This window comes from Podarcis pityusensis (assembly GCF_964106645.2).
Source record: "Podarcis pityusensis genome assembly, chromosome: 3".
In the NCBI taxonomy this organism is placed as follows: domain Eukaryota; kingdom Metazoa; phylum Chordata; class Lepidosauria; order Squamata; family Lacertidae; genus Podarcis; species Podarcis pityusensis.
Window position 1 is genome coordinate 107836784 of NC_138026.1, and position 24238 is coordinate 107861021.

General features: G+C 48.2%; 1 protein-coding gene across 2 annotated transcripts in view; it reads left to right on the top strand.

Moving 5' to 3' along the window:
* Positions 1-24238, top strand: part of FOXN2 (forkhead box N2) — a 53027-nt gene that overhangs the window by 12201 nt on the left and 16588 nt on the right. For both annotated transcript variants that reach the window (XM_081001094.1, XM_081001095.1), the window contains exon 2: positions 14961-15511. In XM_081001094.1, the coding sequence (XP_080857220.1) occupies positions 14975-15511 (537 nt within the window). In that variant the 5' untranslated portion in view covers positions 14961-14974. The remainder of the gene's footprint in view (positions 1-14960; positions 15512-24238) is intronic.

Sequence of the window (24238 nt, forward strand, 5' to 3'; positions counted from 1 at the left end):
TATGCGATAGATGTGCTCTTTTATGGAGAGGTCTAGCACACAGCGTGGATAAAGCGCCCCTTCCATCGTAACAGTATCTATCAAAAGAAAGGAATTGGGCTTAAGTCTTGCTTCCATTTTTAGACCAACAGCAAGCTAAACGTGTAATCTGCAGAGCAACCCTATGCATATCTGTTCATAATATAAATTCCCTGATTGCCATAGTAGTGTTTGTTTTACTTTGGCACAATCTTCCCTTTAATTTGGTGTGAGTACTGTCTTCGATATCCAGTGTGTATTGTACAATAGTATCCTCGGTAGCCCGATTTATACTGGCACTAAACCATGGTTTAGTGTTGCAAGAGCAAGCCAAAGTGAACCCCAGACTTGAACTCTCCCTCCTCTTCTTCTGGCACAGACATGAGGACAAGATAGAAAATTTCTGCTTCTGTTTCACATAAACCGCAGTTTGACGTCCAATCCTAAACTGATTAAGTATAAGCATGGTTAGTTGAAACAAAGCCAACTTCCTAAACTATAGTTTGGCTTGTTTCAACAAACCATACTTAAGATTAATCACAGGTTGTCAGGTTCAGGTGGCATGGCAGGCTGTGGTTAATCCAAAAAGGAACCAAAAGTTTTCAACCTCCTCTTCATGGCTACATTGGAGGGGGAAGTGTGCCAATCTGAAGCTAACTTGGAGATATCCTCACAATCCAAGCCAACACACTGTGTTGGGTAAAAGTGTACCTTTTTCCCCCCTTCCTCGGAGGCAGTTGTGAAGAAAAACAGGTTTGCATGTTTCCATTGTGGCTGATTTGAACTAGAGAAAAACCAGATGTGAAGGATGTCAGTTTGCTAATGCTCTTAACAGCATCCTCACACTTCCACTCTGGAATCCCCAGAGCAGTTTTGCAATTGTGTTTTAATTCTGGGGGAAGTACTGGTGGAATACAATGAAGCATGGACATATATAAACATACACGTGCTACATATATATATATACAGCCATGCCTCGTGTTGCGTTCCCCTCTTCTTACGGACTTTCAGCTTACGAACATGGCAAACCCGGAAGTGTTTACTTCTGTGTTCCCTGCATGCGCAGAAGTGATCTGCGTGCTTCACACATGTGCAGAAATGCTTGATTGCACCCGCACATGCGTGGAAGAGGCGCTCTAGTTGCGGACTTTTTGGGTGCGAATGGCACCCCGAAATGAATTAAGTCCGCAACTAGAGGTACTACTGTGTGTCTGTCTATCTATCTATCTATCTATCTATCTATCTATCTATCTCCACTACCTGATGCTGAAATTCAAGTTGCAAAGCTGGGCATACATAGTTGATTGATTTATAAAAGGATTTCTATATGCTGCTACAGTGGTACCTCGGGTTACAGACGCTTCAGGTTACAGACTCTGCTAACCCAGAAATAGTACCTTGGGTTAAGAACTTTGCTTCAGGATGAGAACAGAAATCACGTGGCGGTGGCGTGGCGGCAGTGGGAGGCCCCATTAGCTAAAGTCGTGCTTCAGGTTAAGAACAGTTTCAGGTTAAGAACGGACCTCTGGAACGAATTCAGTTCTTAACCAGAGGTACCACTGTATTCTGGTGGAGTACCCAAGCATAGTGCACCACATGATTATAACAATATTACATTAAAAACCAAATTAAAATATACAGGGGGAAAGTCGGAAAATTCACCCAGTAAACAGAGAGTAAATGTGATCCACAATCTACAGCTGTCTGGATGAGCAGAAACTTTTTATATTACTGGTGGATCCACCATGCTCAGGGTGCCTGCCAGATCTCTGTGGGAGGACTTTCTAAGTCAACAGCAGAGCCTGAAACTTGGCTCAGTAGCAAATTGGCAACTGGGGAAGCTCCTTCAGGAGGGGCGATAGGGTAGACCAGTAAGCAGCATTCTGCACCAGTTGCGGCTCCCAAACAGCCTAGGTGAAGCCCAACACAAAGTGCATCACAGCAGTCTTATCTTGACACTGTGAACATGTGATATCAATCCAGGAACGGTCATCATTGATGTACCAGCCACAGTTGGTAAAAGATGCCTCTAGGTGCTGCAGCTACCTGGAACATGATGTCTTCAAGAGCATCCCCAAGCAACTCACCTATTATTTGGGCGATGGACTGGCTCTTAAAATCTTATGTCTGTCATCAGTGCAGCCAGAGAGAAGGCAGGTGGTTTGTTCTATGAACACTACAGCTGCATGCACGTTCTCATCTAGCGGGGATGAGACTGCTAAGGGATGTGCCAGCTTGCCTTAACTATGACCAAGAGGCAGGTTTCTTCTCCCCCCTCCTTTTTTATCCCCGAGGAGAACATAATGCTCCAGTTGTCTTGGATACACGGCGGTGTATGTAGCATTGTAATCAAATATAGGCCGTCTGTAGTTGCATTTTGGGATTTAAATCTGACCTCTGATCTCAACAGCAGCTCTGGTGAGATGGGCAGCGTAATGTAGCACATGTGTGGAAGTTGCTGAGAACAAAGGGAAAGGGAGAGAAGGAACAAAGGTAACTCTTTTTTGCTCCTCGCCTCTTGGATTTTCCTTGAACATATGCTTTAAATGGATGAGTGTTTCAGGGGCCTGATGGCGGAGCCAAACAAATCTCTCTCTCCTGTTTGTTGGTCTGCCTCGATTGGAGCGTTTAGACGTTGGAATGAAATTCGGTGCGTCGCGTTCAGGTGGGGAGTCTGCGTTTGAGTTTAGGAGCCGTCCCAACAGGCTACACCCATTGTCAAATCGGAAGCGGAAATTATGTGTTTGGTTGGGATGGGGAAATCTGGCCATTTTGGTTTCTTCCACTCTCTCTCTCTCCCCCCCCCCCCCGATCTTAACTTCAGTTCTTCACATTTCCCCATCCGTTTGCATTAAAAAATATTTTCATCAGCATTATAATACAGATTTCTCCTGATACACACGTGTGTATGCAACTTTGCCTAATATACACGTTTTGTGGAGCAATTTCCCCTAAATTTCAGGTCTTGCTTTCACTAATATGTGCCTTTTATTGGACACCTTACTCCAGCGCATGCATTTTTGTACACATTACTCCTCCAGAGAACTGTCTTGCAAAATTCGAAGAATTGTGAGTTTTGAAGGATGGATGTGCTTCAGTTTTTCTTGTGTTGTTTCAGAAGCATGAGTAGGCACATTTATCTTTACATGAGAACTGAAACATATTTCTCTCCTCACCTCTAGCACACAGGTGTTGTAATGAGATCTGTGCCAAATGTCAGACTGAGATTCTGTGTTCCAGGTTCGGACACCAGCTGAATCTCCACACCTGGTTTATAGGTTGTGACGCTTGGGGAAGAAAATAAAGATTCAGAATGCCTTGTTGTGAAATACCAGAAGACCTTTGGATGATGATTGTGATTTAGTAGCGTAAGAATTTTGTGATACTAAAGCCTTTAAAAAAAATAATACTGCAATCCTGTTTGCCCAACTGCTTTAAAGGAAATTTAGAGAAGTTCCTGGAAGAAAAGTCTGTTTTGAAAGTGTTGTATTCCACCGAATTATACTTTTGAGTCGACCCATTGAAAAGAATGGAGCAAACGCAATCATGTTCATGAATTGAGTGGGTCTACTCTTAAGTACGTCTGTTGGTAATATCACTCAGGAAAGATTGTCTCGCAGGAAAGATTGTCTCACATACCCAACAGTGTTAGAAATTAGACAGTTGCCAGGCATGTTTTGCACGGGTCCAGTTGCAACCATGTGGAGATCTCTGGGTGTAAAATGCCCCTTAGAGAAGGATCTGAAATATTTTCCCTTGAAGCTTGAATTTGTTTTACAGTGGTACCTCGCAAGACGAATGCCTCGCAAGACGGAAAACTCGCAAAACGAAAGGGTTTTTGGTTTTTTGAGTTGCTTCGCAAGACGATTTTCCCTATGGGCTTGCTTCGCAAGACGGAAACGCCTTGCAAGTTTGTTTCCTTTTTCTTAAAACCGTTAATACAGTTGCGACTTGACTTCGAGGAGCAACTCATATCACGCGGTGTGGTAGCCTTTTTTGAGGCTTTTGAAGACTTTGGTGATTTTTGAAGCTTTTCCAAAACTTTTCCGACACCGTGCTTCGCAAGACGAAAAAAACCGCAAGACGAAAAAACTCGCGGAACGAATTAATTTCGTCTTGCGAGGCACCACTGTATTCTGGGTTGTTCTATTTGATGTTTTAATGTGTTGAGATTTGTTCTATAAAATATAAAGCGGCATAGAAGTGAAATGAATAATAATACTAACAAACTTCATTGTGGAGGAAAAAGGCGCCTAGACATTCCATTGTGGCAACCGTAACCTAGGTTTAATGAGCCATTTGGCGATTAGATTAGATCTCTTGTGTTTCTGACACTGATATCCAATCCATCACTGTGCTCTGCAGGTGAGGGTTTCCTGGAGATACCACCTAACATGAACATAGGAAGAGCCTGCAGGATCCGGCCAATGACCCATCTAGTCCAGCATCCCATTCTCACAGTGGCCGGGCAAGATACCTGTGGAAAACTCATAAGCAAGATTTGAGCACAAGAGCTCTCTGCTCCTGTGATTTTGAGCCACTGGTACTCAGAAGCAGGGGACACGGGGATGCGCATGTCCAACTATGACACAGAGGTTGAATGCTGTTCAGCAGTGTAAAATAGTCGTGTCTGTTTTTACGCAGACTTCCTCTCTCTTTTGCCCAGGAGGCAAAACAGGTTTTATGGGATGTCAGATCGTAATGACAAGTCTGGGAATAACGCTCCTGCACCTCCTGATTCCCTGCCCCCACCTACACTCTCATGCAGGTACACACCCTGAAGAGCATTGCAACATAATGCACTCTGGTATTAAATGCCAAAGGTTTAAGTTCTGGCATAATGAGGCCGCAGTCCAGCCGTTCAGAGGCCGATTGGAACGTGCAGTGCTGAACAAGCAGGAAGCCAGAACACAACTCTATTTAGGAATGCTGCGAGTTCTCTTGCTCAGTTATCCCCTCTTTATCCAACACGCTTGCTGACTGATTTTACTCCTATAAAGAGAAGGATGTGTGAGGGTCCTCAGAGCAGTCTTGTGTAGTGGGAATTTTTTTTTTCCATTGGGGAGAAATTCCACAGTGAGATTTTATTCATAAAATAAATTTGCTGCTCAGTAAACGGGTTTGATATCTGCCCGCCTGGGCAGTTCCAAACACCTGACTTCAGGTTACTTCCCCTAGCAAGCATGCACAAATACATGATAAATCTCTTGGAGTGTGCTAAAAATTAGTACATTAACAGTTTTTCTTTTCATAATAATAATAGCAACAACTATTATTATTAATTTATTATTTATACCCTGCCCATCTGGCTGGGTTTCCGCAGCCACTATATCTATATAAGGAAAGGACTTGATCTACCTCTCTCAACCTGATATCTCAGAGGGATCATGCTGGTTGGGGCTGACAGGAGTTTTAATCCGACAACATCTGGAGGGTACTGGCTTCGGGAAGGCAGGGCTAGGTAGGCACGTCATCTTGCCCATTCTAAATTAGCTTCATGTGATCCTATGGTTTAGCTTGGGAATGTGACACAGAAGCTCACATTCTTTCCCAAGTGCTCTAGCCACAGTTTGCCATGTTGTCCTACCAGGAAAGGTATTGTCAGTACCAACTCACGTCATGGTTTGAGACAGGTTTGCAAACCATAGTATGGAGGTTCGTGCCAACTAATTTAGCCAGTCTCCAAACTAGGGTTTGTCAACCCTCTTCAGACCCTGGTCTAGTGTTTAATGGCCTTGCATCATGGGAATGAGTTGGGAAGCCACACTTGTGGGGCAGAATGTACAAAGGCTGTTGAGAAAATTGGAATAAGATGTTTTAACTGGGCTGCTGTTTCTTAATCTCAGTGTATCTGCCTCCCTCCACCGCCGCCCAAATCTGCAGTATGTGTTTCTGAATTGTGTGTGAAATACTCTTAATGTTTAACAAGATTCTATGCAAGTCCTTAACAATATATGGGGGTGATGATGTTGTGCCATGTGTTATTTCTGGATGTTTGGGACAATGGGTTGTCCCCAAAGTGTCCCTTTTATGAATGGACGGGCTCCTCCTGCTCATGGAGGAACTGAGTTCTAATGCAAGCTCCTGCTCGAGAAAGTAGGGGAATGCTATTTCCACCCATTCATACTGCAGCCCACCCCCCTATGCTTTTCAGGCAGTTCTCTCAATCCTATGGAGAAGCAATTGTGAGTTGCACAGCCTCCATTCTGCATGGCAAAGAGTTGTGGGTTATGGGTGGTTTTGGGAAAGTTGACTGTACCCTCAGCTCGGTTCCCCATCTTTAAAAAAAATGAAATAAAAGTAAACATCAATGTACCTCTCAGGTTTTCAGTTTTGTTTTGTGGATGCCCAAGATATAAGGCATGTAAAGGCATTGCGTACTCTGTTTGCGTATCAGCTGCCTGTTAGCCAGGTCTGAAGAAATCGCTTTGCCATTGCTATAGAAACCTTGCCTTGATTAGATGTCATAACTCTGTTTGATTCACACTGATATGGCTGTGGGTTCCCACTGTGAAATGAAGACAGGTTTCTTTTTATATATGCACAGAGAATATAAATTCTGCTTCTTTATAGCTTACCAAATGCTTAAGTGGTTTTTGATGCAGAATTTAATTAAAGTAGTTGCAGGAAATAGTAAAAAAAAAAGTATCTTTTTTTTTCTATGAGTATATGTGTTTGGACCATAATCTGCAAGTTTAACACATTGGTGGTAAACCTTTTTATGAAATATTTTAATTTAGAGAGAGCTTGTATATCAGGGAGCTTATATCTCTCCAGGGAGCAGCAATCTGTCCTCCTGCCTACGGAACAATTCGGTGTAGGCAAGCCAAGTCATCCTTGATGGGTCTGAACAATATTGAAGGTTCAGCTTTATTTGGGCCTTGCTAGCTGACATTTTTAATGCAGTAATTGCCTGGTTGTTACTTTGTGGTTGCTAGCGATCCAACCATCTTTCTTGGAGGCATCTTCCGACTTCAGGACATGAGGAATACTGGAAGTGGAGAGAATTTCTCTTGCAACAGAGAAACTTCATTTTCATGGCAGCGTGTGTCTAAATGTTATCCATTCCCAAATCTTTAGCATTGGTGGATGCTGCACATAATTGTGGTTCCACAAGCACCGTTGGTGACTGTCAGGGAACTGCCATCGGAAGGAAGGGAAGTGAAAGGGCTCACACAGGTTGGGAGAGACTCAGCAGCTGAAGAGGGAACCAGTAGGGGGAGAGGAGCTGAGCTGAGGGAAAGGGAGCTGGAGGGATGGCTCAGAGACACTTCCAGCGAAAACAGTGGGGAGGTTTCAGGACCTCCTGTAGGGACACCCACTCCTCGCCGGAAACTGTCACGCAGAGAGTCCAGAAGACGTGTTTCCGTTAAGGAGCTTTTATGTTGGAAGCGATTCCGAAAGCAACCACTGTCGGAATCTGCCAGCGACTGACGGAGCCATGTTTAAGGGGCTCCGTTACAGACAGAGGTTTGCAAACTTGACCAAACTCTGAGGGACTAGGATTTTACACACAAGCAGCTCATCGTCCCATCACAGCATTCCGACAGTCTTCGTGAGCAGCTTGTGCAGGAGAAGGCATCATGAGCAACCCAGCCGGAACCGGAGAAGCAGGAGCTGGAGCGGGTCCAAGCCTGGAAGAAAGGTACCGGGTGTTGGAGGTCCAGCTAGCGCTGCAGACGGCGAGGCTTGAGGAGAGGAGGGCTCAGGATGCAGACAAAAAGGGGAAAGACACCCAGCTCGTCAGAAAGGTACCAGGATTGGTGCAGAAGTTTGGGGGGGAGCCCAAAGACTATCATGGCTTTCGGACAGAGATGCAATATGCCCTCAATCTGCAGTTTGATGAATTCCCTGACGAGGAATCACGAGTGGCTTTCGTGATTGGGCATCTTGAAAAGGGGGCGAGAGACTGGGTTAGACCCCTGATGGCAGCGAATAGTGACGTCCTAAAGGACACGATGAAGTTCTTTCGCGCCATGGATCTGATGTTTTCCAGCGATATTGAACAGGGAGTGGTCCGCAGACAGTTAATGGCTTGCAAACAGGGGAGCCGATCTGTCCGTGAGTACTGGACTGAGTTCACCATGTTGATCCATAAATTGGGGTGGGATCTATCGGCGGAACCCATTCAAATGCTCTTTGAAGAAGGGCTTTCTTCGGCTGTGAAAGACGAACTTTCCCGGGCGCCCAGGGCGGAGTCTATGGACCAGCTGACCAAATCAGCGCTGACCATAGGAGCGCGCCAGGAGGCGAGAGCATTGGAGAGGCGGGAAGGGAAGGGGGAACGTTGGAAGGAGTTCCGCATTCCAGACATTCCAGAGCCAACTTTCCCGCCGGCAGAGCCGATGGAAATCGGAACAGCGCGCGCGCGCGCAGTTTCAAAGCCCAGTGAGGGGGGAAAGAAGGAGGGAAAAGGCGCCCGGAAATGCTATCTCTGCCAACAGCCAGGTCACTTTGCCAGAGTCTGCCCCCAGAGGAAGGAATGGCAAGGGATGGTAGGAGCTGTGGAGGGAAGAGAGGAAGAAATACCGAAGCAAGTAAAAGCCAACGCCTGGCTGCCACCGTCGGGGCACAGCAGCCAGGCCAAAGAGCAGTGAAAGTGCCCACGCCAGAACCTCCTAAACCCGCCCTAGTGATAGAAGTGGCGCTAGAGCTGCCAAACGGACACCCTCTAAAGATAAAGGCGCTGTTGGACTCAGGCAGCTCCTGCAATTTCATGAGCAAAGAGTTTGCAGCTGAACACCAGATACAGACGATCCCTTTAAGCAACCCCCTGCAGGTGACCACGATCGATGGCAGGGAGCTGTTGGGAGGAGAAGTCAGCTTGCAGACCGTCCCAATGATAATGAAGGTGGCAAGGCACACCGAACTGATAGCGTTTAATGTGGCCACCTTGGGAGGAGCTCCCATTATATTGGGGATGAGCTGGCTAGCGTTACATGATCCGCTGGTGGGCTGGCATCAGAGAGTGGTTTCTTTTGGTTCAGCACATTGCTTAGAACACTGCAAAGAGGGAAAGGGTTTGGCAGGGGCCCAAGCCACCCTAGCAGGGACTGAAGTAACGGAGAACGTGAAGGTACCACGACAATACGCAGATCTCCGCGACGTCTTCAGCGAAAGGGAAGCTGACCAACTACCCCCGCATAGACCCTTTGACTGTCAAATAAATTTACTCCCTGGGGCACAGCTCCCTGTAGGCAAGCTGTACGCCATGTCAGACAGAGAGATGCAGGAGCTAAGAGAGTTCATTGACAAGAACCTGAAGAGAGGGTTCATCAGAGAGTCCAGGGCGGTGGGGGGCAGCCCAGTGTTTTTTGTGGATAAAAAAAACACGAACAAGCCGAGGCTTGTGTGTGACTTCAGGGCCTTAAATGCAGTGTCAGAACCAGTGGCTTTCCCTATGCCCAGGATTGACGACATTTTGACAAGGGTCAGGAAGGGAAAGATTTTTACTAAACTGGACCTAAGGGGGGCGTACAACCTGATACGAATAAGGAAGGGGGATGAATGGAAAACCACCATGTTCACCCCTTTGGGGGCATTTGAATATTTAGTTATGCCCTTCGGCCTACAAGGAGGCTCCGCGTGCTTTCAATCGTTTATGAACCATGTCCTGGGGCCTTTGCTTTACAAGAATTGTGTGGCCTTCTTAGACGACGTGTTGGTGTATTCTGAGAATGAGGAGCAGCATGTGAGAGACGTCAGAGAAGTGTTGAGCAGGCTGCAAGCCAACCAGCTGTGGGTGAAACTGGAGAAGTGTCAGTTTCATACCAAGGAGGTGGAATTCCTGGGGTATCGCCTGTCAGACAAGGGATTGGCCATGGATCCCGGCAAGGTCCAGGCGGTGCTGGAATGGAAAACACCCAAAACAAGGAAGGATGTGCAGAGGTTCCTAGGATTTGGGAACTTCTATCGTAAGTTCATCCGAAACTTTGCCCACCTGACGGCGCCCATTACGGACTGTCTCAGCAGTAAGAAGAAGTTCGTTTGGACTGAGGAGGCGGAGCGAGCATTTGAGGAACTAAAAAGGGCCTTCGCCTCGGAACAACAACTCCTGCATGTGGATTTACAAAAACCGATGAGAGTGGAAACTGACGCATCAGACAGAGCTATTGGGGCGGTGCTTCTGCAGCCAGGGAAGGAGGAGTCAGAGTGGAGACCGTGTGCTTTTTTTTCGCGAAAGCTGAACAAATCCGAGAGGAACTACACGGTGTATGACCGAGAACTACTAGCCATTCATGAGGCGTTCCGAAGATGGAGGCACCTGCTAATTGGCGCACAACATAAGGTGCAAGTGTGCACTGACCACAAGAACCTAGAGTATTGGAGGACGGCACGAGTGCTCAACCAACGGCAAGTGAGATGGGCCCAGGAGTTCTCCAAATTTAACTTTGAGATTTGTTACGTGCCAGGCCCAGAGAACATTAGGGCGGACGCTCTCTCACGCAAACCTGAATATTTGGAGGGGGAGGGAGCACCCGAAGAGAGACATGTCATTCCAGAGGACCGCTGGGTGTGTGGGGCGGCATTGGTGGGACAAAGAGAACTGGTAGAGGAAACAGAGAATGATGAATACGCCCAGAATAAGCTCAGAGGTCTTAGGGGTGAGGGAGAGGAACCAGGGGGTTTCGAGGAAAGAAATGGAGCTTTGTATTACAAAGGGGCACTGTATATCCCTGAAGGAGACTTAAGGGGGAGGGTACTCAAGCAGTTGCACGACAGCCCCACGGCGGGGCATTTTGGACAACACAAAACCATGTGGTTGGTCACCAGGGAATTTTGGTGGCCTAAGGTGAGGGAAGATGTACGGGAGTATGTAAGAGGGTGTGAGCAATGCCAGCGAGCCAAAGGGGAGAGGCGGGCACCGGCGGGGCTATTAGAACCCTTACCAACCCCAGAACGACCTTGGGAGGCAGTGTCGATAGATTTTATGACTGATCTGCCGAAGTCCAAGGGGAAAACAGCCATCATGGTGGTGGTAGACCTACTAACAAAGATGTGCCACTTTGTAGCCTGCTCGCATGCAGTCACGGCGGAAGAGACAGCGAAGTTATTTGTAGAACACATTTTTAGGTTGCACGGGGTGCCATTGAGGGTGGTCTCAGACCGAGGAAAACAATTTACTTCCAGGTTCTGGAGGAAGCTCATGAGCTTACTGCAGGTGGAGGTCAACTTTTCGACTGCCCGGCACCCTGAAACCAACGGGCAGGCGGAAAGAGCAAACGGGGTCCTCCAGCAATACCTGAGGTGTTATGTCAATGACAGAGAGAATGACTGGGTAGAAAAGTTGGCGCTGGCGGAATTTGCCTACAACAATGCCGAGAATGTGTCCACAGGGATGAGCCCCTTCTTGGCTAATTATGGGTGTCATCCCAGGGCTTTCCCAGGGGGAGAAGGGGAGAGATGGGGTGTCCCGGCAGCCGAGCATTTTGTAGAAGAAATGGAAGCAATCCATCGTCAGCTCCAACTCAACTTAGAAAGGGCGAAGGAAGAATACAAGAGGCAGGCAGACAAGAACCGAAGGGAAGGTGAAACCATAAGGGTGGGAGATAGGGTGTGGCTGTCAACCCAAGGGTTGCCGTTCAAAGGAGGTTGTAAGAAATTAAGACCCAGGAGATTGGGTCCCTTTGAGGTCATTCAACAGGTCAACCCAGTGGCTTTCAGGCTCCGGTTACCCAACCACATGAAACTGCACCCAGTATTTCACAGGTCGTTACTGTCACCGTATGAGGGGGGACGAGAAGGGATGGCCACTCGGGGACCGGTCATAGAAGAAAGGGAATGCAGCAGCCATGTGGCAGAAATCCTCGACGCCAGATGGAAGGGGGATCAGGTGGAGTATTTGGTAGCGTGGGAAGGAGAACCGGAGTCAGAAAACACTTGGGTAATGGCAGAAGATATCAATGACGAGGTATTGATAGAAACGTTCCATCAAAGGTTCCCAAGGAAACCTCAGCCTGTGGAGAGGTTCCGGAGGGAATACTTTGGGACCACCGATGAGGAGGAGGAGTTGGAAGGATTCTCGGAATCGGAAGGGGAAGGGGAGATGGACTCTGAGGAGGAGGAGTACTTCGAGACCAGGAACCGCAACAGGTGGAGAGAAGTGTTCGGGACATCGGAAGATGAAGGAAGTTCATTCCGGGGTTTTGCCTCCTCACCGCCCGTAGAGGAGGGGGCGAGAGGGGATGAAGGGGGCCCTGGAGGGGAGGTGGATGTCAGGGAACTGCCATCGGAAGGAAGGGAAGTGAAAGGGCTCACACAGGTTGGGAGAGACTCAGCAGCTGAAGAGGGAACCAGTAGGGGGAGAGGAGCTGAGCTGAGGGAAAGGGAGCTGGAGGGATGGCTCAGAGACACTTCCAGCGAAAACAGTGGGGAGGTTTCAGGACCTCCTGTAGGGACACCCACTCCTCGCCGGAAACTGTCATGCAGAGAGTCCAGAAGACGTGTTTCCGTTAAGGAGCTTTTATGTTGGAAGCGATTCCGAAAGCAACCACTGTCGGAATCTGCCAGCGACTGACGGAGCCATGTTTAAGGGGCTCCGTTACAGACAGAGGTTTGCAAACTTGACCAAACTCTGAGGGACTAGGATTTTACACACAAGCAGCTCATCGTCCCATCACAGTGACTGATGACCCTCCACCTCAAACTACAAAGCTTCTTGGCCTGTTGAGTTTTAAGTGTGTGTAAGTGTGTGTGTGTGTTTTGATGTTTTCAATTGTTAATCATATTTTTATCTGTTTTAATACTTAAGTGGTTAATTTGAAGCAGAAGTCGTTATAGTGGATTATTCACCTGCAAGCGCTAAACGGCTCTGGATATTTGTGTGCCTGTGACGTCATGGATGCTGACGTCATGGATGCTATCTAGTCAGTGCCTTCCACTGCTAGGTGAATGCTTCTTCCTCCTCCATTTCATTTCCAACCGTACTTCAGATTTGTAGGAGTTTTTCTTTCTCAGAGCTTGAATACATAGCAAAGAAAGCGAGAGCTCTTGGAATTTTGCCCTTCTCTTTCTTTTATTAAAATAAAGCGCAACCCATGATGTCCATCTTTACCTGCCAATGCCCCCCAAAATTGCATTTCCTTCAGAAATGGCAGGCCAGCCAATACCACACTTTCTATATATTCCTGCCTTCCAATGAGCTCAAAAGAGCTCACATTGAGCTTTTGCCATGAAAATGCCCCCCAGTGGGAAATGGCATCTCTGATTCAGCCACACCGCCAAAGGGGGATGGTTAAGAGCAACCCACGGTTTTAATACTGTTTATGAGAGCAACAGTTTACGACGCATCGTATCAAATATTAATACGAGGGACAGAAAGGATGGCAAAGGACTTGTTCCTCATAGTGGCGCCGGCAGACAAATGAATACACAGTTGCCAATAAGCGAGTTGAGGGTGGGTGGGTGGAAAGGAGCCGAGCAAAGATGGCCCAAACAGTATCGCCTTCTATGCCTTCTATGCACCGCAATAATAAAAAAATATTAAAATTCAGGTTGGCAGTTTATTACGCACTTTAATTCTCCAAAAAACATGGAGCTGTCCTCTCAGGAAAAGGCCCGTAGCTCAGTGCTCTCTGCACACAGGAGGTTCTGGATTCAAGACTCCTCCCTGAAACCTTGGTGTCAGGGCCGGAATCAGGTGTAGGTCAGCAACAAAGCAATGCATCACTCCAGGCCAGTGGAGTTATCTCTTTGTTCAAGGGAGCAACCCACAGCTCTGGCCTAGTGGTCTCAGCAACTCTTCCCAGGAGGTCTTGTCCCGATGAAACAGTTGCGAGGACTGAAGGTCTCCGCCTTCCCGGTAGCCACTAGGCCTCCACCTCTCCAGGGCCTTTCCCACGCAGTCTCAGGCCGTGTCTGCACACAGTGATCCTCTGCTCTGCCTACTTAATTTCTCTCCATGTTATGGGAAAACAGGTAGAGGGGAGCTGCTCAAAGAAGGAGACTCCCTGGATTCTTCAGCAGCCTGTGTCCACTCTGCCTCTTGGCCAGCCTCCTCTCCAGCCTCCGAGGTGGAGTCTGAACTGCTCTCTGCCACGGCCTCTTCCTGCTCACTAAACCCTGTTGCCTCTTCAGCTTCCGACACCACCTCCTCCCAGCCTGCTCTCTCTTCTCCCTCTGACCACTCGTGGTCACACAATCCCCTGGCTCTGAGCCTTTTTCCCATGAATGTTCCCTGACTGGTGCCTTCACCCAGCCAGTCCATGGCACTTGGAGACCAGTTGCCAGTTACTTTCAACTAGGGTTGAGGAACCCAACTCAGCCTGAGGACCGTATTCTGTTCTGGGCAGCCTTCTGGGGACCGCATAGCAGTGGTCGGGTGAATTAGACGCAAAAATGGGCAGAGGATGGGATGAAATTTTCTACCTTGTACAGTGGGCTAGTTTCTGTGCATCCTATCAGATCCTTCTCTGTCCTCCAAGCAAGAGGCCTCATAAGAGATCAAGGACATGTTCCAGCCCAGGTAGAAAGGAGGCTACAAAACAGGGTTAGCGTGACCATGGGAGAGTCCTGAGGGCCAGATGGAGAGGCCAAGAGGGCCGCAATCCACCCCTGGGCCTGAGGTTCTCTCCCAGACCCCTGGTGCTGCTGTACATAATACGCAGCTGGGCGGACCAATAGTTCCGTTCATCTATAAGGCAGCTTTCTGCTTCAAACCATGATGGCTATACTCTGTTCTCCACTGTATGTTTCTGAATGCCAGTTGCTGGAAACCACAGGAGAGCAGAGATAACGCCAAGGTTGCAGGTTTGATCCCCATATGGGGACAGGGGCATTGCGGGTGGTTGGACTATATGATCCTCAGGGTCGCCGCCAATTCTCTGATTCTATTAATTCCTGTGCTTGGATCCTGTGTTCAAAATGCTGGACCAGGTGGGCCTCTGGCCTGATCCAGCAGCCTCTCCTTACGCTTCTATAAAAGCTTTTTCCCGTGTCTCTAGGCCAACAAGATTAAATGGGTCCAGTAACTGGAATGACTCCGGACAAGAAAGCTGAAACGCCGGGGGCAGAGAAATCCGCGGGGCTGCGGCACATCCAAAGAATGGGGAGCTTGCCGGAGGCAGTGGATGCGGCTCGGCCGAAGGCCACGGCCGTGGATAGCGAACTGGCCGACGATGAGCTCACAAACTTGAACTGGCTTCACGAAAGCACGAACCTACTAACAAACTTCAGCCTCGGAAGTGAGGGTCTTCCGGTGGTTAGCCCCCTGTACGACATCGAGGGCGACAGTGTGCCATCCTACCCTTCTTCCTGCTATTCCAACCCCGAGAAGAAATCTGCCACATCAAAGCCCCCCTATTCCTTTAGTCTCCTCATCTATATGGCGATAGAGCATTCGCCCAACAAGAGCTTGCCAGTGAAAGAAATCTACAGCTGGATCCTGGAGCGCTTCCCGTATTTTGCCACGGCCCCCACTGGCTGGAAGAACTCGGTCCGGCATAATCTTTCCTTGAACAAGTGTTTCCGGAAGGTGGAGAGAAGCCACGGCAAGGTGAGAACTGGGCGCTTATTGCTCTTCCTTTTGTTGATTTTTAAACAAAAACAAAAACCATAACCAGTTTGCTTTGCTTGTTGGTTTAAGGGGAAAGATGGTGGAACTTCCTTTGATTCAGATGTTTTGTTGGAACACACAGACGCAAACCATGTCTTTGTTGCCCTACACTTTTGAGAGGGAGTAGCCCTGTTCAGTTCCCTGCAGTCAAACCAAGAAAGGGTATTTTGACGCTGTCCAAAAAGACTGACACTTTCCTTCCAGGGGAATGCGGCCCCATCCTGACCAGGCCTTCTTCCCACCTCCTGGGCTGGAGAACATGGAACATGTAACACCTCTGTCTTTTCAGAATACGGTTTCAGTTTGTTGCTCCACATCCGGTCCACCCATCAGTTCCTACAGGCACCCATCTAGCACCCTAGCCACCTAGGACTAGGCTGATGTCAGCAGGTTCCTGGAATCCTCTTTGTTGTGTGACCTTGTCGGGTCATCTTAGTTTTCTTGGGAGCCTGGATGAGAGCTAGGAGGCTGAGAGGCACTGGGTAGGGAGATGCTTCAGAATCTCAGTATTTATTAGCAACGTGCAACAATAGTTTTATTTGGTCTGTTTTTGCAACTGTTTTTTTTTTTAGTTTGCCATGGTAAAATTGAAAACAAATTGGTAGAATTGAAAACAAATTGGGCTTCCACCTAACTTTGCCCGCCTCTCCAGAGCTTGTAGCTGCAGTATTGGGAGCAAAACTGAGGCTCGTCTTGCTCCCCAGAAGCAGATGGTGTCTTTCTAGCACAGCCTTCCTCAGTATGGAGCCCTCTCAATGTCTCTGGGCTACAACCCCCATCATTCCTGATCATTGGCCGTGCTGGCTGGGGGCTGGTCAGAGCTGGAGCACAATAGCATCGAGTTGGAGAAGAGTGTTGTCGTAGATAGGGCATGTGGAGGACTTCTGCTAGGTGTCCTTGTTTCAAGGAAGGATCTTGCAGTTTAGGGGAAGAAAAAGAAACACCACTTTGGAAGAGTTTGTTGGCTTACGGAGACCCTCGTAGGTCTGTCCATGGATGGGCAAGAGCATCATGCAAGGAAGATAACTTACCTGCAGCCAGTGTTCGAAGCTCCCATTGTTCTAGGTGCAATTTGCGACATGGAATTTCATTAGCACGAGCCTGTGCTGGGCCCGGCGGTAACCAGAGAACCGCGGCCCAGGTCTGGTCCAGAATCCATAGGCTCCGCTAGGAGACAGTCCGACAGGGTCAAGGCAGGACACAAGGCAGGAAACCAGGCAAGGACAGGTACAGGATCTCAGGCAGGGTCTGGCATACAGCAGTATTGCTCCCGCAACCTGGGGCGGGGGTCCGACAGCCTTTTATCTTTGTCAGGGTAATGGCCGGTCCTGATCCCCTGGCGACTCACCTCCCTGTTTCACCCAAAGGCAAGCACTCCTCCTGTGACAACTCAGGTCCCTCCTTCTCTCAGACCTTAGTCTCTGCATCTCGGGAGACGTCGGTGGGTTACTAGACCCAGGGGCCGCCTCAGCCTCCCCTGACCCAACCGGTAGTGGAGCAGCTGTAAGTGATTGCCCAGCTGAAGGTTACAAGGTAATCCCCACATCTGGATCCAGGGCAGGCTCAGGCCCCTGACTTGGCTCAGCTGGTGCTTGCTGCAGGGGAACCAGTGCAGACTGGAACTCTTCAGGGTCAGGCCCCAGACTTGGTTCAGATGATGCCTGAGGCAAAGGATCCGGTGCAGACTGAGACCCCTTTGGTTCCGAGTCTGAGCCCGAGTCCCAGGCCATCCCAGAGCCGTTTCTGAGCTCTGCAGCTAAGATTTCAGATTAAAACTGCAGAGTGGAAGGAAAGGAGGACCTTTTTCTGCCTTCCCACTTTCAGCTACTCTCTGGAGACTGGAGAAGAGATCCTCTTAAGAATATTAGGGGGGGGGGTGGGCAGGGGAAGGACTAAACCCTTTGAAAAATGAACATAATGTTTTAGATGCAGTTCATCCATTTTCAGCACTGTATTCTTGTTGTTAAAGGAAGCGTGCCTAGACATTCCATTGTTGCGCCCATAACCTAGGATGAAGGTGCCATTTATCTCCTAGCTCTCATATCTCAGTGTCTAACACTGCCCGCGACAGAAGAGTTTGGATTTGATAGCCCGCTTTATCACTCCCCTTCAGGAGTCTCAAAGCGGCTAACAATCTCCTTTCCCTTCCTCCCCCACAACAAACACTCTGTGAGGTGAGTGGGGCTGAGAGACTTCAAAGAAGCATAACTAGCCCAAGGTCACCCAGCAGCTGCATGTGGAGGAGCGGAGACGCGAACCCGGTTCCCCAGATTACGAGACCACCGCTCTTAACCACTACACCTCACAGGTAGCAGGATACAAGGGACTGTCTCCAGTAAATTGAGATCATTGGAACGGGTGCCGTCAATGTCTGCATCTGTGTATTGGTAACCAAGGGAGTGGACAGGCACCCTCTTCCTCCCTTTCTGAACACTGATGACTCAGTAATAATTACACGCGAGCGTAAGACATGCCGCAGAAGTTAATATCGGTGCCCTGCTTGCCCACTCTTGTTGCTTTCCTTGCTTTGGTACCTGCCCAGGTGACTCAGGCTTTTGCCAGCTTTTTTGGGTGTACCTTTCAGAGCCTGTCCGCCCTGGGGAAGGATGTGGTTATTTCAGAACAGCTGGAAATTGCATGTTGCGTCAGCCCCGCTTCCTAAAGTGGAAGAGATTAGTTATTTGAAAGTTGTGCTGTTTGCGGGGGGGGGGGGGGTAGAGACAGCTTAGCGTGTGAAGTATGGGCTCAAATAGCAGCCTGGTTTGTGTTGCCATGGCAGCATTTCCTCTTGCTTGGCTGGCTTGCGAGAGGCTGCCGCCGCCACGATGCCGAGGTTGTGTTCCTGCTGATCCGGTGGTGTGCCATTTGCTGGGGGTGGGGGCGGGCAGGAGGGGGGGGAGGGAGGAACCTCTCTTTCCTCCGTCTTTTCTCTTTTTTTAAGCTCAGGCACGAAGGCACGTACAAGGCACACGTGTGTGCGTGTTGATGCAACCCGAACTCAGGAGTATCAAAAGGGAAGAACACTGCCGCTTTCTAAGTTGCTCTGCAAAACCGGTTTTGGAGTTCCTCACAGAGGATCTGCTTATGCAATGGAAACAGGATACGTGCGCAGATCAGATCTGCTGAAATAACACAACTCGGCTTTGTTATATAGCCAGGGTAGCTGTCTGGAGCAGGGCGTGTTTCTCACCTGAGGGCCGTGCTTCCGCTAAATTGGACCCAGTTTTCAGGTCAAACGTAACTGCAGATAGAAAGATGCCTTCTACTAACCAGGCCATTGGTCTGCCTAGCTCAGTATTGTCTACCTCTTTAGTATTTAAGGCAGGAGTTCCCTCTGTATGCTATAGATTGAGCATATGCCCTATCAGTGTGGCTGGGGCAACCCAGTCAGATAGTAGGGTATTATTATTATTATTATTATTATTATTATTATTATTATTACCACCACTGGCCCATTGCTCTCTCATGCAGAAAGAAGTGTGGACATAGGGGTGCAAAAGTGGCCAAGATCTGAACTTAAAAGCAAGCCTATTTATTGCTCCCTCTCCTTCCCCTGCTACTCTTGGAGCTGGTGAGAACTGCTATTGGCTTCCAGGTTAAAAATTTCCAAGCCTGTCTTTGCATGTTTGGAACTATGATTTGTAAAAGACCAGTAGTAAATAGTGCAAGTGATGCAAAACCTGCTTATTTTGCTTTCCCATGGAGTGGAGGCAGGGTATGACAGATGTTCAAGAAATGCTCACTTTAAGGAAAAGAAAGTTGGTTTTATTTTCTGTTTTTGGCAATGTGAAGATGCTAGGGGTGAGTCAGGAACTTCCCAATCCAGTGTGTTTCTGCAGTTCATCTTATTTAGCTAGCTGACGTGTGCAGCCTGCCTGCCTTGTTCAAAATCATAGACTTTTTAGAAGCTGAAGGGTCCTTGGAGTTCATCTTGTCAACATGAAGGTTTTCTCCCTGTTTATATTCTCATCACCGCTACAAAAATGTCTGCTCGGACAAAGCATCACATTTTGGGATTGGGATCGCAGCTTCTGCAAAGTCAGCTTCCCTTGTAACACACAGGTGTTACCTTCAAGACAAAGGCTGCTATTTCCAAGCGTATTTAGAAATAACGGCCACTGAAAGTAGACTGACTTATTTCTGGTAACCTAGGCAAGGAGCTGCCCTGCGAGATCCTTTATAGCAGGGGTAGCGAGCCTACTCCAACTCCCATCAGCATGGCCAATAGTTAGCAATTGTGGGAGCTGCGGTCCAGCAACAAATAGCTGAGTTCTAAGAAGTACATTCAGGGGAGTGATTTCAGCTTCACCTCTGGTGATGATGAACTCAAGTGACTGGCCAGGATGATCGGATAAAGCTATAATACTTTCAGGAGATGAAGTTGCCTTCCATACCAAGTAGGATGGGGTCTTAGGTGGTAGCCTTTTGTAGCCAGCCACCTAAAACCTGAATACCCCAGGGTCTGAACCTGGGATCTTCCACAAGCAAGCCATATTATCTGCCACTGATCCCAAGGTAGGCAACCTGGTGCTCACCAGGTCCTGAAACTCCCATTGCATAGTACGGATGCTGGCCAGTGTTGGGTAGTGGTTACAGGGTTAGACTAGGACCTTGTAGACTAGGGTTCAAATTCATGGAGATCACTAGATGGCCCTAGGCCCCAGTCACTGCCTCCCAGCCTAACTGAGCACATGGGGTTGTTGCAGGGATTATTTTTTAAAAAGAACATTTTTAAATTAGCGTTCCAAACTTTATAAATTCTTTTAAACAACTATCAGAACATGTATCTCATATTAGCTGACTTCCCACCCTTCTGTTGTGTTCTTTTCGTACCTTAGAAAGCTGCTATATTACTTATATTTTAGCCATTACCTATGTTAATCATAAATGATTAAACTACCACTATCAGCTGCTACACTTTAAATCCTGCATAACCATGATATTTTTTTGAAAATATTTCCGTTCTTCAATAATTTTTTCTTCATTCTGTTCTTTAATTATCACAGTTAAGTCTAGCCAACTCAGTGTATTCAATCATCTTTGTTCACCATTCTTCTTTCGTTGGGACTTCATCTTTTTCCATTTTTAAAGGTTGTTTCGGGATTTAAAGGAGGTGTGGAAGCACCATGGACACCACTTTGAGCTCCCTGGAGAAGAAATTTGGGATGCAGATGCAGTTAATTAAATAAATAAGAGCTGCCTCGAGCACCCAGAAGAAAGATCGAGATGCAAATGGAACGAATGGTTGTTATTTTGAAACAGGCTCCGTTAATTCGTTGCCTGAAGAGAAAGAAGCTCATAGCACCCTTTTCCACACGGCCTTTCCAAATGAGATACCATTAGAAATGCAAGCAAACCTGCTATTAAGAAATTACGCTATTAATTGTATCCATTACTGCTTTCAACACTTCTTAGTTTTTCAGCGATGGTTTGCTTCCAGCAGGCGCTTTGAAGCAGAATGGTTGAGTTACACACGTAAACCCCTCTCCTTCTCCTTCTTCTCCTTCTTTGATCACTCATAGCTGAGTAAAACTGTCTTCCATTAACAGTGAGTCCGTATGTGATTGTGGAGGCCAATTCTGGATCCACACATCCTTCCACAGTGGGGACATAGGTTTCCGGGCAGGATTTGATCACGGCGTGGATTTGCCAAGTGTGCCTTCCTCTTAGCACGTTTCTCCGTTTCATCCTGAGTTTGAGGATCTTCAAAGCCCATGACACCTTTGGCAAAGGCTGTTCTCCAACTGGAGCACTCGCAGGCCAGGGTTTCCCAATTGTCGGTGTTTATACTACATTTTTTAAGATTTGCCTTGAGAGAGTCTTTAAACCTCTTTCGTTGACCACCAGCATTCCGCTTTCCATTTTTAAGTTCGGGATAGAGTAGTTGCTCTACCCCTGTGTAAAAAGAAGGAGGAGGCTGCCTCAGGCAAGCCAAAAATGTCTATCTTGCGGCCTTGAACATCATCACGGGGATTAAAGCTTGGTTCAGATATTTGTTCGGTTCCTGAATCGTCATACGAAAAGCCCCGCTCAGTCAGGCCAAAGGCCCATCTCATCCAGCATCCTGTTCTCACAGTGGCCAACCAGATGCCTATGGGAAACCCACAAGCAAGACCTGGGGCAACAGCCATCTCCCCACTTCTGATGCCCAGCAATTGTGTTCAGAGGCACAATCCCCCAGCAGTGGTGGGAGGAACACAGCCATATTGGCTAGAGGCCATTGATAGCCTTAGCTTCCATGAGTTTCTCTGATCCTCTTTAAAGTCACCCATAACTACCATTGTTTTACGTAGCGGGGGGAAATACCCCCTGGTATTTTTCTGGTACACACAGAATGTGTCATGTCTCTTGGGGAAAGGGGTGGATTTGAAAGTGGAGGGCGAGGAATGGAATGGAGTATCCCTGCTGGAACTCTGAACCAGGAGCACTGCACGCTGCAACACATCGTTGCAGACCCCACCTATAAGCAGCAAACCAGCCAGAACAACTTCCGGCAAAACCAGCATTTGGGCCACTGCCTCCCTGTGGACTTGCCATATTTTTGCCTGATTTTAGGTTGTCTGGGAACAAGGGCAGGGCAAGGCTTTCTCCGTGTACTGAAGCCCACCCATGGAAAAGTTCAGCAGGCCTGTTGCTTTCTATTTAGGGTGTCTGTTAAGAACATGGTGTTCTAACAAGGGTTTGTGGGAGTGTGTGTGTGAGAGAGAAGGCAGATTCTATGCCAAACCTATCAGATAATTTCTTTTAGAGCCTGCTGTTACAGAAGTTAGAATTGTCGTTTATCCTGGCTTCGGGGCAGCGGAGCTCCTGCCCATGGTGGGCAGGACCAGGTGCAAAAGCAAGTGCAGCAACGGATGCCCGTTTTCTCATCGTGACGCAGGCTAGTTTCTACACCTTCTCTGTTCTCAATCCTGGAGAGCAAGAGGCTTTCATAGACTTGTAGATTTGGAAGGGACCCCATGGGTCATCTACTCCAACCCCTTGCAATGCAAGGATCTCAGCAAGAGCATCCATGACAGATGGCTGGCCAACCTCTGTTCAAGGCCACATTCCAGCCAGTCAAAAGCTTTTGAAGAGGGTGCAAAGCAGCTCTGGCGAGGGCGGTGGTTGGAGGAGGTATGTGATTTGGGGAGGGTGCTGAGGGCCTGGTGGAGAGATCTGGAGAGCTTGAGGTTCCCTAGGTGTAGACAGCACTGATGTAGAGGGACCAGCTGCCTAGCTTGGCGTGAGGTAGCGTTGTGGTTCCTCTGTTGCTGTAAAATCGAACTGTATTCAAAACAGTCGTGTTTCTTAGGGTTTGAATCAGGATTGCTGATGGTTTCATGCCTTGATACTGTGGCAGGCGTTGAGTAGGATGTTTGGGATGTCATGAAACATGAGGTTTTCCATCGATCTGCTGAGAGAGATGTTCTCTCAGCTGGCAGCTTGACCCTTCTCCTCCCGCTTTTCAACTTGCTTCCTGGATCTGATGGGAAAGTGTTTGGGGTAGGGGGCTGGGGATGGAGTTTGCAAACAAACACTTATTTCCCAACATCTGGTGCTGTGCAGATGTTGTTGGGACTGCAGCTTTCCTCAGACCCCACCAGCATAGCCAGAAAAACACCTGGAGGGCAGCACCTGTCCCTGTGCCTTTCTGAAGGACTGTCCCTGTCCCAAGGAACTGTGTAAGGTTGATAATTTTTTCCCCCTCCGGTGTGGTGGGTGCCAGGCAGAAGCTGTTGGAAAAACCCGTCTTAAGTGCTTGGAAGTGAGTGGCCGCCATGTTTTAAAAAGGTTAACCTGTGCATTGGCCCCATTAAGTACATAGGATGGTTGTGATGTTGCAGGAGATTTGGTAGAATCTTGGTGTGTGAATGGCAGCCTTGCTCAACCTGGCACCCTCTAGACATTGCTGGACTATGACCCCCTAGCAATGTTAGAAATTAGACAGGTGACCAGGCGCATTTTGCTACTGGCGCAGGTCCAGTTGCTCCCATGTGGAGATCTCTGGATGCCAGGTTGCTGACTGGCATCTCCATCTGGCTGGAGCAGGTAAGAGGAAGAGCTTATTTATTGCATTTATTGTTGTTGTTATTGTTTAGTCGTTTAGTCGTTTCCAACTCTTCGTGACCCCATGGACCAGAGCACACCAGGCACTTCTGTCTTCCACTGCCTCCCGCAGTTTGGTCAAACTCATGCTGGTAGCTTCGAGAACACAGTCCAACCATCTCGTCCTCTGTTGTCCCCTTCTCCTTGCGCCCTCAATCTTTCCCAACATCAGGGTCTTTTCCAGGGAGTCTTCTCTTCTCATGAGGTGGCCAAAGTATTGGAGCCTCAGCTTCAGGATCTGTCCTTCCAGTGAGCACTCAGGGCTGATTTCCTTCAGAATGGATAGGTTTGATCTTCTTGCAGTCCATGGGACTCTCAAGAGTCTCCTCCAGCACCATAATTCAAAAGCATCAATTCTTCGGCGATCAATTGCATTTATAGTCCACGTTTTTTCCAAGGAGTACGATTCACACACAGCCCTCCTCAGTTAATCCCTACAACAACCCTGTGAGGCAGGTTAAGAGGCTGCGACTGGCCCAAGGTCACCTGATGAGCTTCATGACTGAGTGGGGATTTGATCTCTCAGGTCCTAGCCCAGGCATAGGCAAACTCCGACCCTCCAGATATTTGGGACGACAA